The sequence below is a fragment of the Triturus cristatus genome, chromosome 10 (assembly GCF_964204655.1).
Source record: "Triturus cristatus chromosome 10, aTriCri1.1, whole genome shotgun sequence".
NCBI lineage: Eukaryota > Metazoa > Chordata > Amphibia > Caudata > Salamandridae > Triturus > Triturus cristatus.
In genome coordinates this window covers 1,154,508,556-1,154,526,061 of record NC_140593.1, presented here as the reverse complement: position 1 = coordinate 1,154,526,061, position 17,506 = coordinate 1,154,508,556, and the positions used below count along the sequence as shown (strand labels likewise).

General features: G+C 49.0%; 1 protein-coding gene across 2 annotated transcripts in view; it reads right to left on the bottom strand.

Annotated features, from left to right (window-relative positions):
- CDK16 (cyclin dependent kinase 16) overlaps positions 1 to 17,506 on the bottom strand; it is a 254,848-nt gene that overhangs the window by 62,290 nt on the left and 175,052 nt on the right. For both annotated transcript variants that reach the window (XM_085629509.1, XM_085629510.1), the window contains one exon: positions 1,897 to 2,017. In XM_085629509.1, coding sequence (XP_085485635.1) covers positions 1,897 to 2,017 — 121 coding nt within the window. The remainder of the gene's footprint in view (positions 1 to 1,896; positions 2,018 to 17,506) is intronic.

Sequence of the window (17,506 nt, the reverse complement as noted above, 5' to 3'; positions counted from 1 at the left end):
GTATTGTATGCAAATATGAAGAGAAACATGGGCAATAAAGTAATCTTACTCAAGATTCTACAGTCTAATAATGTGGAGAAGCTGAAGTTTATTTGGAGCCCAGGTCTCCTGGTCTCTCTTCTCTTGTGGGTCCATCTCGGAATGCACTTTCCTTGGCATCAAACATGATGTTAAAGTCTTTGGAAGCAGAGAAGACCTTGCTAATGCTTGCATGCGGGGCTAGATGCAGCCAGGCTAGTAGAAGCACAACATGGGCCGCAACTGGCTCGGTTTAGCGGAGACCGTGAATAACACTGGAACAAAAGCGCTCCAGGATTGTTTGAAAACCAGTTAAATGAGAAGTGTAGAAAGATACTCAACAGATGAGGGATACAGCACACAAACACAGAAAGGAAGCCACCATAAATGTGTTTCAGAGCCTTCTTGCTAGAGATGAGCGAGCGTGCATGTCTTAGAACAGTACATAACTGAAAATAAAAATCTGAAAAAATATATATATTATTGTGAAAAAGAAAATAAGGACTACCTTCCAAGAAATCAAAACAGTGGCTATGTCCCAAAGGGACAGGAATGACAGGGTGGCCTAGATTTAGGACCTGAAGCACATTATGCATAAAAAAACACAGGTTCAACACAGGACAGTGTATGTATAAAGTTAGGCTGAGGACCAGGAACACACAGGAGAACTTTAGCTGGTGAGGTGGGTAGAATGTACAGAAGTAATATAATGGCGCTGGAAGTTGAAACAGCCAGAAGAGGATAGCCAGTGCTGAAAAGGAATAATCACAAGGAATGCAGCCACCGGGGAAAGATGTACGCAGTTGTGGAGTCGTAGTCTTGCAGTAAGTATAACCTCTACACAACGAGGCAGATGAATGTGTGGGTGAAGTAGGTAAAGCGGATGTGAAGATTTCCCTAACCAGAAAATGACGGACATAAGAGGCTGCAAAAATTGCGGCAAAAGACACATTCACAGCTGCCAAGACATATTTCACTGAATTGTCTGTGACCATTAAAATTCAACAGATACTGGAAGTCTGAGAACGCCTACATGTGGTTCATTATTCTTGGATTCGAGAACAGTACATTGCTTCTTTTCTCTTCTTTTAGAAACCTTTTCAAGAGACCAAAAGGCCAGCTTCAGAAATGGCTTCTTGCATATAAGGTAACGAGAAAGGATAACAAAAATCACCCACCAGGAAAAAGAAAAAGGCAGGAGCCGACCAAGAAGAAAGCAACAGTCATGAAATAGAAAATTCCTTCATCACATTAGTAAGTTGGATAGTGAAATGTACATTAAATAATGGGCAAAGACTTCTTCAAGAGGGTGTGCAGGCTTGACACATTATGTCACATTGCGACAAATATGAGGCTAATCCATGATATTAAACTTCCATTAAAAAAAACTATGCCCCAAGACCTTGCAGACTGAACAGATAGATAATCTTCACAGCAAGTGTCTTCTACACAGCACGTCATCGATTCAAGTTCTGATTATGGACCGAGAGGTTGCCTAACAGCAAGAGCTACAGCACCGCTGAAAAAGCACCACTTCCTGACTAGGGCGAGTGCTCTCACAGTCACGGGCTTGTAACAGTCTCAGACAATTATACATCTCTAAAACAAACCCAGGACCCAAAAGAGCCTAGGCTGTGATGCTGCATCATGAAACATTATGCAAAGTCAACACAATTATGCAAAATGGTACTCTTTTTTCACCTTACCACAGTGCCTGCAGGCATTGCTCCTACAAATCAATGATTGGCCTCCAAAAGTTTAATAAAACAGTAAAGCTGATTAAAGTTTGCTGAAAATTGCGACAGATGCAGAGTTGTTGTTTTCTTACAACTCCTCACTTTCTAACTCAGTGCAGGAGCGCAAGTAGTTTACACTTACCACATGTCGATTTGTGTTGAGTACTCTGTGGAGCCCAGCAAGATGTCTGGGGGTCGGTACCACAACGTCACCACTTCATTGGAGTAGGTTTTTGTAGGAATTGATTTTGCCCGTGCAAGTCCTGAGAAAGTAAGGAGGACACGTTACTCACTGATGTGATAGACCAGCCATGAAGAAATGCAAGGAAGATGGATTGCTTCTCAGGGCAAGTAACATATTCCTCTACAATCACATCTAAAGATAGCGTGGGCTGAGAAGATCAGAGACCAACTAACGATATAGTCCAATACGGTGCCATCAGTCCCCATATCACCCCAGAAAACAGAAATCAAGACAGATGTACAAAAACACCACAGCCAATCTGTGTATACTGTGTATACTTTGGAACGATGACTTTACATTAAATCAAAATGGGTGGAATAGAAGCAGCACTAAACAAAACAGCAACTCCTGCTTCTAAAACCAGTTTCTTCCCCATCAACATTATGCCACAGTCCCACTAATGCCTAGAGCAGAAATCTTTATCAATATATAATTGCTTATAGCGAAGGCAAATTTGTCTATAGTGATCATGTTATCACATTCATTATCACTTTCAGAGCCAAAAACACACACATTCCACAATATTTCACCACTGCCACTAAAGACTAATATTTCGGCTGAACCATCCTGCAATTAAGTTAAGCAACATAAATTAAAATTAACCTTAAAGCTTCAACCTCATCTGACAAACACAAGTACCTCAAGCCCAGCGTCATAACTGGGAACAATTTAACCCTCAATATATTTACACCAATCATACCTAATCCCAGCCACCAAACAAACACATGTGAACCATTCTCATCCTGAGCACAACCACTTTCCCATTAACACAACAAACCCAACTATGGCGAACATTATATGAAAACAATCATCAACACAACTACATTGTAATCTTATTCAGCAATAAACATCTCCATAGCTCCTCTTTATCCATGTATGTCAGCAGCTCTACCAGTGGCCAAAAACCATCCTGTCTATCAAAGCCTTTGCAACCTCGCCTGCTATCCTCGCATCAACCAAAGCCAATATAAGGAATATGCTACTTACCAGTATGCATCTGTTCTTGGCATGTAGAGCTGCAGAGTTGTACACTTAGCATAGGTCGCCATCTGGTGTTGGGCCCGGATGTTTGCAGTTTGTTTTTCTTCTTGGACAGTCTTTGGAAGTCACGAGTTTGGTGACTCCTCCTTCGGTGCGTACTGCGCATGGGCTTCGGCTCCATCCTCAGATTGTTTTTCGCCAACAGGGAAATGATGGAGCGTAGTAATAACAGTGAGAAACCCATGTGTTGTATCTAAATAAGATGTACTGGAACGGATACAGGTAGCCGGGGAGGCGGGTGGGCGTGTACAACTCTGCAGCTCTACATGCCAAGAACAGATGCATACTGGTAAGTAGCATATTCCGTTCGAGGCATATGAGCTGCAGATTGTACACTTAGCATAGATTATATAGCAGTACCCAACCTTAGCGGCGACCACCGGTATCCGTTGCAGCGGTTTGAAAAAGTGTCTTTAGTACAGCCTGGCCCACCCTAGCTTGCTGCTTGGAATGCACATCTACTCAGTAGTGTTTTGTGAAGGTGTGCGGTGTAGACCATGTGGCTGCCTTGCAGATGTCATCTAAGGGTATATTCCCTAGAAAAGCCATAGAAGCCCCTAACTTTCTTGTAGAGTGGGCTTTAGGGGGAACAGATAATGTTCTCTTTGCCTTTTGATAGCAAATTTGTATGCATTTTACAATCCACCTAGCTATCCCTGATTTTGAAATGGGGTTGCCTTTATGTGGTGGAGAGAAGGAAACGAACAATTGTTTAGTCTTCCTGAAGGGTTGCGTTCTTTGTATGTAGTATAGTAACGCCCTTTTTACATCAAGTGTGTGTAAGGCCCTTTCTGCAACAGATTGGGGTTGCGAGAAGAAGACAGGTAATTCCACTGATTGATTGAGGTGGAAGGGGGAAATGACTTTGGGCAGAAACTTCGGATTTGTGCGAAGTATGACCTTGCTGTGATGCATTTGTATGTAGGGTTCCTGTATGGTGAACGCTTGTATTTCACCAACCCTTCTAAGGGAAGTGATAGCTACAAGGAAAGCTGTTTTCCAGGTGAGAAACTGTAGCTCACATTTGTGCATTGGTTCGAAGGGCGGACCCATTAGTCGTGTAAGAACTAAATTTAGATTCCATACAGGGGAAGGTGGTGCCCTGGGAGGAATTACTCGTTTAAGGCCTTCCATGAAGGCTTTAATAGCGGGCACTCTGAAGAGTGATAAATGCTGCCTGTTTTGTAGATAAGCAGCGATCGCTGCTAGGTGTAGGCGTATGGATGAATATGCCAGGTTACACCTGTGAAGATGGAGCAGATAGCATATGATGTGCTGTATGGATGCATCTAGAGGGTTGATTGTATTGTTACGGCAGTAAATTACAAATCTTTTCCACTTTGCGGCATAGCATGCTCTAGTGGTAGGACGTCTGGCTTCCATGATGATGTTCATACAATCAGGGGGAAGGTTAAGGTATCCGAATTCTAGGATTTCAGGAGCCAGATCGCCAGGTTGAGCTGAGCTGGGTCCGGGTGCCTGATTTCTCCATGGTTCTGGGTTAGGAGGCATGGGGATAGATGCAGTTTTTGATGTGGTACCACTGACAGTTGTAGTAGCGTGGTGTACCACGGCTGCCTGGCCCACGTCGGAGCTACCAGAATGAGTGTGAGGGAGTGCTGTTGTAGCTTCCTGACCACTAATGGAATTAGTGGGAGAGGTGGAAAGGCGTATGCAAATCTGCCTGACCAGTTCATCCATATCGCATTGCCCTTGGACAATGGGTGTGGGTATCTGGCGGCGAAGCTTGGGCATTTTTTGTTTTCGTGGGTGGCGAAGAGGTCTATCTGAGGATGCCCCCACTGTTGGAAGAATGGGTGAAGAACTTGTGGATGCAGTTCCCATTCGTGTATTTGTTGTGTTTGTCTGCTGAGCAGATCTGCCATGGTGTTTTGTACGCCTGGAACGTGCTGTGCCAGGAGAAAGATGTTTTGAGGAATTGCCCATCTCCATATGCTCTGGGCTAAGCGGGAGAGCTGGGGAGAGTGTGTCCCCCCCTGTTTTTGGATATAATACATTGCAGTCATATTGTCTGTGCGAATGAGGACTGCTTTGCCCGAAATCTGTTTTTGGAAAGATTTTAGGGCTAGAAAGATCGCCAAGAGCTCCAGATGGTTGATGTGGAGCGATTTTTGCTGTGGCGTCCATAGACCTTGCATGGTGAGGTGTAGAAGGTGCGCTCCCCAGCCGGAGAGCGATGCGTCCGTTGTTAGAGTCACTTGAGGAACCGGGTCCAGGAACGGCCGCCCTTTGGAAAGGTTTGTGGTGTTCCACCACTGCAGAGAGTGATGTGTGCGGCCGTCCACCAACACCAGATCCGTCAGCTGACCCTGGGCCTGGTTCCACTGTTGTGCTAGGCACTCTTGAAGTGGACGCATGTGGAGTCTTGCATGGGGCACTATGAAAATGCAAGACGCCATCATTCCTATGAGCTTCATAAACACTCTTGCTGGAAGAGAGTGCTGAGGAAGGAATGTTTTGCGTAAGGCTTGAATGCTTGTGATTCTGGCTGAGTTTGGATAGGCAATACCCTTGGAGGTGTCTATAGTGGCCCCGAGGTATTGCTTTGTGTGAGATGGTATGAGGTGGGACTTTTGGTAGTTCACCGTGAAGCCTAGCTGGTGGAGCAGTTGGATGGTGCTGTTTGTATGCTGCACACATTGGTCGTAGGACGCGGCTTTTATCAGCCAGTCGTCTAGGTAAGGGAAGACGTGAATATGTTGACGTCTGAGGTGTGCTGCTACTACTGCTAGGCATTTGGTAAACACCCGCGGTGCGGTGGTGACCCCGAAGGGGAGAACCGTGAATTGGTAATGTTGCCCGTCCACCACGAACCTGAGGTATTTCCTGTGAGAGGGGTGTATTGGAATGTGAAAGTATGCGTCTTTCAGATCCAAGGTTGTGAGAAAGTCTCCCTGGCAGAGGAGTGGGAGGACTTGTTGTAGAGTGACCATGTGAAAATGGTCTGAGTGTATGTAGGCATTTAGAGGCCGGAGGTCCAGAATGGGTCTGAGGGTCTCGTCTCTCTTTGGTATTAAGAAATATAGAGAGTAGACCCCTAGATTTCGTTGGTTGACGGGGACCTGCTCTATAGCATGTTTTTGCAGGAGTGAAAGTACCTCTTGTTTGAGCAGTGTGGAATGTTCTTGAGACATTGGACGGTGCCTTGGTGGGATATTGGGTGGGGTAGATGTTAGCTCTAGACAGTACCCTGACCGAATGATTTGGGTCACCCATTTGTCCGATGTTATGGACTCCCATACGTGGATAAAGTTTTGTAGTCTGCCCCCGACCGGAGTGGAATGGTCTGGGGGGAGCGGAGGGGAGTCATTGTGCGGGGGGGGGTGGCAGAACGGGTGTTGTTGGTTTTGCCCCTGCCCTTATTGTTGTTACCCCTGTAACCACCTCTCTGATTGCCCTTTGAAAAGGTATTTTGAGGAGGGGACTTGTAGGAGGTAGAGGCGTTATCGGTGGAGGAGCCTCTACCTGTGCCACGAAAGGACGAGCGTCGAAAGGAACGTTTGGAGGCTTGTGTTTGGAGTGCCCCCATAGACTTTGCTGTGTCTGTGTCTTTCTTCATCTTTTCGAGCGCTTCGTCTACCTTTGGCCCAAAGAGTGTTTCCTGGTCAAAGGGGTGATTGAGTATGGATGCCTGGACTTCAGGTTTGAACCCTGAGATCCTGAGCCAGGCGTGGCGACGAAGCAGGACACTGGTATTTATGGCCCTAGAAGCAGTGTCGGCTGCATCGAGGGCACACTTAATGGAGGTGTTTGTGATTAGTTTACCCTCCTGTATGAGGTCATGAGCCTTGTGCTTGTATTTTTCTGGAAGGTGCTGCATAAGAGCCTCTAGTTCGTCATAGTGTGCTCTATCATATCGCGCAAGCAGTGCTTGTGTGTTTGCAATGCGCCACATGTTTGCAGCTTGGGAGGCGGTGCGTTTACCAGACGCGTCCAGAAGTTTAGATTCTTTGTCTGGCGGTGGGGCATCTCCTGAGGATTGGGAGTTAGCCCGCTTTCTAGCTGTGGAGACAACTAGGGAATCTAGGGGAGCAGGGCCCTTGATGTAAGCAGGGTCTGTGGGTGCCGCCTTGTACTTCTTCTCTATTCTAGGGTTCAGTACTCTGGCTCTGACAGGGTCTTTGAACACCTCTGTAGCGTGCTTGGTGACACCCTTAAGCATGGGTAAAATGGAAGTAGATTTGTCTTGTATATCAAATGTATCCAGTAGGAAGTCTTCTTCTACTGGTTCACTGTGCATGTCCACCCCATGGTAGTGTGCTGCTCTCTGCACTAAATGATGAAACCCTAAGGAGTCCTCTGGAGGAGACGGCCTTGATGGGTATAGGTCGTCCTGAGGTACATTGGGTATATCAGGGTTATTGTAATCCTCCCATGGATCTGGGGTCCCTGGTGGAGTGGGATCCATTGGGGCGTCCGCCGGGTAATTGTCCGGATCCCCATCATCCGGATCTGGGGATGGGGCCGGATCGTAGTGAGGTAAAGGTGGCGGAGACCTGTGAGGTGGAGGCGGTGGAGGAGGTGGAGTGGGTAGGGGAGGCGGTGGTGGGGAGGGCACTCTGAGGGGAGAAGTAGCAGAGTCCTTCCTTTTGGGTGGAGGAGGAGGAGCCGGAGCATCAAGGCGTCTTTTCTTGGTAGTTAAAGTCAAAAGCCCAGTCTTTGGATCTTTGGACAAAGTCTTTTGTAAAGGGTCTGGTGTAAACAGAGCCAACGGTGTCGAGTCGTCTGTCGGCACCGGTGATTTCGGAACCGGGGGTTTCGATGGTCTGTGTGCGCCATGCTTTTTTGAGGTCTCCGGGTGTTTCGGCGTCGAAGGATGTTTCGGCGCCGGAGCGTCGGTGCCGACAGATTTGTGTTTGTGTTTGGTCGGCACCGAGTGTCCAGGCTTCGGCACCGGTGGTTTCGGAGTCGAGCTGGATTTTGCAGTCTTCGGTGCCGGATGCTGTTTTTCGGCACCGGGTGTCGGCTGGCTCGATCCCGAGCTGCCATGAGACTTTGGGTGCTTCGACACCGGGCCCGAAGGTGGGGTGATCGAAGTTTTGGTTTTGGTTTTGCCCAGGCCGGCAGGCGAGGGAGTAACCTGAGTCTCTTTGGTTTTCGGCGCGGGGGTGGGAGGGGGCATAGTACTCACGGCCCGCTGCGCTGGTGTAACGTCCTCCACGTCGGAGTCGTCGGCCTCGGAAGCGCTGACGACGTCTTCCTCCTGCTCGGTGTGTGTTTGCCCCGAAGCTTCGGCGTCGTCTCCGAAGATGTCCGGTGGAGCTGCCGAGGATGAGTGCGCCATGGTGCGTCGAGCTCTTCGATCTCGGATGGTCTTCTTCGATCGAAAAGACTTGCAGGCGGGGCAGTCTCTAGCCTCGTGTTCCGGAGAGAGGCAAAGGTTACACACCTGATGGAGGTCGGTGTGGGGAAATTTAGACCCACATTTTGGGCACTTTTTGAACGGAGTCCTTTCCATCGGCCGGGACCGGAGTCGCGGAGGGCCCGAAGGCCGGTGTCGATGTACGGGATGGAGAAAAGTGCCGCTTCGAGAGATGAAGATGATGAAGGAACTCGAAGAATCGAGGATTTTCCGTCGAGGCTGGAACCGTAGAAGTTCGAAGCCGGAGCACGAAGTATCACATCCGAGCCCGATGGCGGAAAAAAACAATCTGAGGATGGAGCCGAAGCCCATGCGCAGTACGGACCGAAGGAGGAGTCACCAAACTCGTGACTTCCAAAGACTGTCCAAGAAGAAAAACAAACTGCAAACATCCGGGCCCAACACCAGATGGCGACCTATGCTAAGTGTACAATCTGCAGCTCATATGCCTCGAACCAAGCATTTACAATGCAATGGTCTCGGCATTGTTAAAGTTAGAGCTATTGGCATTGCTCATGACATTATTTTTGCATTGTTATTTACAATGTCAATAGCTTAATCACTCTCAAATGCGAGACCTATTGCATTTTCACCCACACACAGAGCCACACACACACACAAAGCCACCCATACACACAGAGCCACCCGCACACACAGAAATAGAGCCACCCACAGAGCCACCTACACACACAGTTATTAAAAGGTGTTTCTGATGGCGTGACAATCGTCTGCTCTAAATACACAATAAAAATACACTTAAAATAGGTATCATCCACCCAAAATAGTTAGACAAAAATATGTACTTAAAACAGCATTAAAATATTTAACTGTTCAAAACGTTAACATTAAATGTACTACAATGCAGGAAAATGGAATAGGGTCCGACTCTACAAGTATCATATTCCACGCAAAAATCCATTTTTAATATAAAAATTGCAAACACATGAAGGATAAATAATATATTTCCAAATGTTAACAGTGTAGCCTGGCGCATGAGTGACATGCAGAACGAGAACCGACCTGCTCAGCCTAAAAGCCAGGGGAGGAGCAGGTAGCTGCAAAGTACCCCTACGGTGCCATCCAATTGGTGACATACAAGTGGAGTAAACCTAAAGATACCACATGACTTGCACCCACAGTCTGATGTCAGTCTCCACAACAAGCCTGAGCTCCCCTACCTGGGCAGCAGTGCAGGCAGCTAGGGCAGTCGGGCAGCTGTCAGTCGTTGCTCAGTTCCCTCTCATTGACCGACTTCCCCCGGGGCACCCCAGTGAACAGCTGGACCGAGATGGGCTGTCATCCCGCGGCTTGGATCCCCCGCCCTTGATTAACTCACCATGGGTCCTCCACCAGCCAGACCGGGCCCGCTCCACGCTGCGTGGCGCCCGCCCACTGGCGGAGACCGGGGACGGCTCGGTGAGTGTTTTGTACACCGCAGGGGCACGTGCGGACCCCATGGCCAATCAGCGCCTCTGGAGCCTGTGCAGCACGCTGGGATTGGTGAAGGTGCCAACGATGATCCAATCCTAGGTTATTTTAAATATCACGCAGCCCGCCTACTCCCCCGATTATGTCCAGCCGTGGGATTGGCTGTCGTGAATGCCGTAAGTGCTTACATTATTTATGGACTACTGAGGTTAGGCAGATTGAGGCCTGGTGCTGCACATGCGCGAGCTTGCGCGAGACAGCTTTGTGGAAAACACAACAAGCGCCTCAAAGTAGCGTATATGCCAGCGGAAACCACAACAACAGTCGTAAACAGTGGCAGAGCACTGCGGCATAGGAAGCGAGTTCACAAAAAGTAGAAGCACGCACTAATGCTGAGGGTTGAAAAGCATGCTAGAGGTGCGGGAAGCGTGGTGTGATCAGCGCCGAGTGAAGATGTCGGTGGGGTGAAGAAGATAAGAACAGTCTTACCACTCGATAGGGACATCTTCAGCAAGACCAGCACCAGAGGTGAGCAGGGTTGCCCGAGAGCAGGGGAAGAGGACGAGCACACCACTGCCTTTCTCCGAGGTCAAGCAGAAATGCCTCGGAGAAACGCAGCGGCGGTTTCGGATTCGGGGGCGTGTTTTCCTTTCTCTCCTCTTGCCATTGGCTGGAGGAGAGAAAAACACGCCCAGCTAAAAGCAACGAAAAAACACGCCCCCGAATCCGAAAAGGACGGGGCCTGTTTTGCGAGACAAGCCTCTTATCCAATGGCTGGCCAGCATTTAAGAGGCCAGCCAATGGTGAAGAGGAGAGAAGAGGGGCGGGTTCAAGCCCCTCTTCTCCAAGTCATTAAATCTCGCGAGCGAGACTGCGCAAGCGCAGCCTTCGCTAGCCGAGACCTAAAAATCATCATCATTGCCACACCGATCAAAACTAAAAGACCATCATTTTGAACTATGCCGAGAAGTTCATAATTTTCTTCCCAGCATCAACAATGCAAAGTTCCCCAACTAAAGCATCCAGGAAACAACCACATACAAATAAATTATCTCCACTGTTATTATCTGCATTTTCATATCTACCATTGGCAATGCAACTATTCTGTACATCACTGTACTTTCTTGATTGCCAATATGATCACCAACATTCTTATCGCTAGCAATGCCTACACATTTCCCTTTAAATTTACCCCCACCGACGGAAACACTATATCATATATGTGCCAAGCCCAGGATAATTACTGTACTGCCAATAATCACCTTTATCACCTCTAGCCCATGAACATAGACTGCCTTTAATGTCCCATTTCTCACCTCACTGTGCCAACACTGCATCAATGCTACGTTCATCATCGAATACTGTTTTTAGGGGATAATTCACCTAGCACAGTATTCATTTTATTAAGGAACAAGTTCTTATTATATTTCACTGATTCACTAAGTTAACGATAAATCAAATCCCAAAGTATTTGGGATAGACTGAAGGCCTGCTCAGTCTCGAAGGAAGCAGCACAAATAAGGTGCATTGGAACTTTAAGGGACCAACCTCTGTACTGTGACTGGCACTGGCACCCCCGCACACCCCCACCCACACACATTTTTGAAGCATAATCTTTTGTTTTAACAAAGTTTTGGAATGCTTAAGTTTCTCTTATTCTAATTGGATTTTGCTGCAAATGATGTACAAATATACACTGTGAGCCTCTGTTACATCTGTACCACAAAGTACATTACAAAAAAAAAAAAAGCTGTGTTAGTTTTACTAATACTATACTGTCTTTTTTATTTCTCTCTTTGCTTTTGTTAATGGAATATTGGCATGGTCTACTCATTTTTGTGATTTATTGGATTGAGATTCTTTGTGAAAATCCAATTAAAAAATCTTGGATTAAAAAAAGCTCCATTCATCATCGCTGCCAATGCAAAGATCTTCATTGCCATCTCCACAAGCCCAGGTGATGCCCCCACAATCGCTGTTACCAATAGAGTGAAACTACTTTCATCTCTATTTATGAATATTTCAGCATTCTCAATAGCACCTCCACCAATCAAACCACTATTATCATACTCTCTAATAGCAATACAACAATATCACAAAGTATGATCCTCACATGACATCTGGGGAAACGTAGAACAAGGTCACTGCTCACCCTCTCTTGACTGTATGCACTCATTTATGCAGTTGTACTTGTAAATCTACCTGGACAGCAGTGGAGAACTGAAGAGTGGGAGTGAGCCTGGGTACTACTCATGATCCTTCACCAGAAGAAAGTCTATGCAGGTTCCTGCTTTGTGGGGTGTTAATATCCTTTCATTCTGAATTGCCAGGTGGGAGCAGCTGTTCTGATGTTGAGGGGCATGTTGTTTCAGAACCTGGAAGAAAACCTCACTTCTGGCTTTTTCCTTCTTGCGTGTCTTTAGCTCTAATTTGACCATGTCCTGGATCCTAGCCAGGTGCTGCACACCAGAGGTGGTTAGTTTATCGGCCAAGTATGCAAAAGTAATTCTTGTAAGTGATGCAGAGTCTTGCAGACAATGCAGGCTGGAAACCAGTCAACCTAGTTCTTTGTGTGATGTGGCTGAAATTCTGCAAGACTTTGATGAGATGTGCCAAACTGCAACGGATGCTCACTATGGTGAGCTGAAGCAGGGGTAGGTTACTCTGCAAAAGCTATACTACTCTTGGGTACTTAAGTATACATGGTACACATTAATACATGTGGTTAATTCATGAAGATTACTGGGTAATGTGATAATGGGTAGATTCTTTTAACACTATGACACCCTACTCACCCTCAAAACTGAAAGGAAAATGTAGGAAATTTCAGAGAGAATGTGGCATGGCCTGTGTAAATGTTTAGAACAATTTACACTAAATCAGTTCCAAAACGAGGTGCTGGGTTGTGAGGGACAAAAAGATACTTGATTAATGGTGCTAAGTAGCATTTACATATTGGGTTCTCACAGTGGGGACACTTTGAACATACAGTCAACAATATCAGGAGTCATGCCAATGATTGACGGCCAAAATAGTTTTCCTACCGACCCAACCAAAAGATTGGTTAGCATGTAAATGTTTAAGTGGTTCACTTCAGCTCCACCCTGTTGGTAGAACAGGGGAGGTCATCTGTGTCAGCAGACTTTCCATCCAAACCTGGAATAGTCTGCATTTTGTGATTATAGAGGATAAGAGGCAGAGGACCCTGGAAGGGTTGTGGCCTTGGAGATGGACAGGGCTTTTTAGCACTTGCCGTGCCTCCACAGCCACACCAAAAGCATCCGGGCTGCCTCTATGGCCTGGGAAGCCTGGAAAACCTGCAATGGATAACAGTACAGAGCCTCCACACACGAGGTGAAAACCTACATACTATAAGGGTTTACAGTTTATGTTGCTGGCTACTATGTAATAAAGTTGCTTTAGCTAGTGATACTGTGCAACACATGGAGCTGAACAAACATATGATCTCCGATGCGGGAGGGACCTGCAGAGACCGCAACACATGCCTGCCACGGGACTGGATTACCAGCGACAATTACCTGCCTTGAGAAAGCCCACGGCCGTCGGGCCACACGGGCAAAAGACGTGTCGGCTGTCCTTTGTTTTATGTGTGAAACATTTTTGGGGAACAAACACACCATGTTTGGAAACGACCGTTGAATTCTGGAAATTATTCTGTTTCGAAAAATGTATTAAGAAGGCACAGTCCTCTATCAACTTGTACTTTGCAATGGCCTTTGGGTGTAGCCATTTATGAGGCACGTGCCACTATCAACATTGGGCCCTGATCACTGTAGCACTAATGCCCAGAGTCTGCCACCCATCTCAGTAACCTGATGCTGTATTGAGTCTGGCTGCACCAGCGGGTAAGCAAAAGTTTCATTTGACAGTGGTATTTTGAGCCAGCACAACCTAGAAAATCTACTTCAAGGATCTTAAAAAAAGTGGTCTTAAAATATTTTCCTCCTTCAAAAGGTCAGAAGAACAAGTTACTTACCTTCGGTAACGATGTATCTGTAAGAAACATTAGTTAGTTAGATTCCTCACCTTAGAATATCCCCAGGCGTCAGACTGGATCCGGAAGATTTTTCGTCAGCAATACCCCTTGCGCGTCGCTAGGCGTCGTCTGCGGCTCCGCGTCAGTCGTCGGCGTCGTGCGCCGGGATGACGTCGGAGTACTTAGACGCCGCCCTCGCGCGCTGACGTCAGTTCTTGTACATAGCTTTCCGCGCCAGGAACGCAGAGCCATGCAAAGACCGACACTGGTGCCAAAAATAAAATCTAGGGGCCTGAAAAGGATAACCTTAACCCTAGATGTCAGTTCGCAGAACGGGGAGGATGGGTGGGTTGGTGAGGAATCTAACTAACTAATGTTTCTTACAGATACATCGTTACCGAAGGTAAGTAACTTGTTCATCTGAAAGAAACACGTTAGTTAGATTCCTCACCTTAGAATAGATACCCAAGCAATACCATCCCCGGTGGTGGGTCTGCGAACCAAGATCACACCAGAAAGTCCTGGAGGACAGAACGGCCAAAGAAGCCATCCCTCCGGACTTGGCTGTCAAGGCAATAATGCCTGGCAAACGTGTGTAGCGAAGCCCACGTCGCCGCCTGACAGATGTCCTGCAAAGGGACACCCCGTCCCAAAGCAGTAGTAGCCGCTGTGGCCCGAGTGGAGTGGGCGCGCAGCCCAACAGGAGGGTCCTTTTTTGCCAAGGAGTAACAAATTTTGATGCACAAAACGACCCACCGAGAGATGGTCCGTGTGTGCACCGCTTTACCCTTCTTAGCACCCACGTATCCAACAAAAAGTTGGTCGTCCACCCGGAACTGCTTTGTGCGGTCCAGATAAAAGGACAGCGCCCGTTTTGGGTCCAGACGGTGGAGCCTCTCTTCCTCTTTGGAAGGATGCGGAGGCGGAAAGAAGGTGGGCAAGGTGACAGACTGCCCAAGATGAAATGGAGTCACCACTTTCGGAAGAAAGGAGGGACGAGGCCGAAGGACCACCTTGTCCGGATGAACAGACAGAAAAGGAGGCTTTGAAGATAAAGCCTGGAGCTCACTCACCCGTCTAGCCGAGGTGATGGCTACCAGAAAAGCAGTCTTAAGAGTCAGAAGACGAAGAGGACAATTGTGAAGAGGCTCGAAGGGAGCGCACATCAGGAATGTCAAGACAAGATTCAAGTCCCACTGAGGCATTACAAAAGGGACAGGAGGGAACGTGTGAGTAATGCCTTTTAGAAAGCGTGTAACTACAGGGGACTTGAAAAGAGAAGGCTGATCAGGAAGCCGCAAGAAGGCAGAGATGGCAGCAAGATAACCTTTCAGGGTGCCCAGGGCAGAGCCCTGCCGGGCCAAAGAAAGAAGAAAGAGGAGAACCTCAGAAAGAGGGGCGGAAAGGGGATCCACAGCCTTTGCTGTGCACCATGCCACAAATTTGTTCCACCGGCAGGCGTATACCGTCTTTGTGGAGGGACGCCTGGCTGCCAGAATGATATCACAGACTTCAGGAGGCAAGTCAAATGGCATCAACTGCCGCCGCTCAATCTCCACGCATGGAGGTGGAGGCTGGACAGGTTCGGGTGGAGGACCGTCCCCTGCTGCTGCGACAGAAGATCCTCCCGAAGGGGCAAACGTATCGGAGGATCGGTCAACATACTGAGTAGCTCGGGATACCAGTACCTTCGTGCCCAATCCGGAGCCACCAAGATGACTTGGGCCCGGTCGTGCCTGATCTTCTTCAGCACTCTGGGCAGAAGTGGTATAGGCGGAAAGGCGTACAACAGACCGCAACTCCACTCGTGACGAAAAGCGTCGCCGAGAGAGTGCCGCCTTGGAAATTCCAACGCGCAGAACTGCTGACATTGCGCGTTCTCGTCGGTGGCGAATAGATCTAACCAAGGCTCTCCCCACTGCTGAAAGAGACCTTGCGCCACTTCGGAGTTCAGACGCCATTCGTGATCCATCATGCACCGGCGGCTGAGTTCGTCTGCTCTGGCGTTCAGAGAGCCCGCCAGATGTTGAACCACCAGGGTGACGCCCTGGTGTTCCAGCCAAGTCCAGAGGCGCAGAGCCTCCTGACAAAGGGTCCACGACCCCACCCCGCCCTGTTTGTTGCAATACCACATGGCGGTGGTGTTGTCCGTGAACACCTGCACGACACTTCCCCTGACAGAGGGAAGGAAGGCTTTCAGTGCAAGTCGGATCGCTCTCAACTCCAACAGGTTGATGTGGAGACGAGACTCCGCCGGAGACCAGAGGCCTCTGATCTCCGCCTCTCCCATATGGCCACCCCATCCCAGGAGGGACGCATCCGTCACTACGACATGCTCCGGTTGGGGAAGGGAGAGGCTCTTGCCCTTGACCCAATCGCGGTCCGTGAGCCACCACTGCAACTGCCGTGCAGTGCCCTCCGAGATCAAGACATGGTCGGACAGGTTGCCGTGATGCTGGGCCCACTGAAACTTCAGGTCCCACTGCAGAGCCCGCATGCGCCGCCTGGCGTGATGCACTAGTAGGATGCAGGAGGCCATCAGCCCCAGAAGCCGCAACACTAGCCTGACCGAAACCCAGGATAGAGGCCGAAAGATGGGAATCAGGGCCTGTATATCCTGGACCCGCTGTTCCGGTGGATGGACCCGGAACTGCGCCGAATCGAGAACCGCTCCGATGAAGAGGAGCTTTTGAGAGGGACTCAGGTGTGACTTCGGCACGTTGATGGAAAACCCCAGCAAATGCAGGAGATCCGCCGTAGTCTGGAGGTGGGAGACGACTGTCTGGGGCGAGCCCGCCTTCAACAACCAGTCGTCGAGATAGGGGAAGACTGGAACCCCTGATCTGCGCAGATGAGCTGCGACCACCGCCATCACTTCCGTGAACACCCGAGGGGCACTGGTGAGGCCGAAGGGGAGCACGGTGAACTGAAAGTGCTCGTGGCCCACCGTGAACCGCAGGTAACGCCGGTGGGCCGGCAGGACGGTAATGTGGAAATATGCGTCCTGCAAGTCCAACGCTACCATCCAGTCTCCGGGGTCTAGGGCAGCTAGAACCTGAGCCAAAGTCAACATCTTGAACCTTTCCTTTCGGAGGAAGGCATTGACGTTCCGGAGGTCCAAGATAGGGCGTAGGCCCCCTTTGCCCTTCTTGGGAACCAGAAAGTAGTGGGAATAACAACCACGACCTACTTCTGGACTCGGAACGCGCTCGACGGCCCCCTTGGCCAAGAGGGCCGAAACTTCCTCGTGGAGAAGATTCAAATGATCCCCCGAGATACGGTGGTGCTGCGGTGGCATGGCTGGAGGGGTCGTCTCGAAGGGGAGGGATTAGCCCCTTCGGACGATTTGCAGCACCCACCTGTCCGATGTGATGGACCGCCAGTGGAGCAGGTGATGGCGAACTCTGCCGCCCACTAGCGTGGAATGGGCCTGAAAGCTCGGACTAGGAAGGCTTTGAGGCAGATGCTGCCGGGGTGGATGTGGGCTGACCTCGTCGTCCTCCAGAACCGCCACGGCGGAAACCACGTCCGCGACCGCGCGCAGGTTGGTTCTGCGGCTGGTGGCTAGGCGCACGTGAGGAGGCACCCCTTCCTTGGCCACGAAAGGGGCGAAAGGTGGAAGATTGCGACCGCGGGGCCGAGAGGCCCAAGGACTTGGC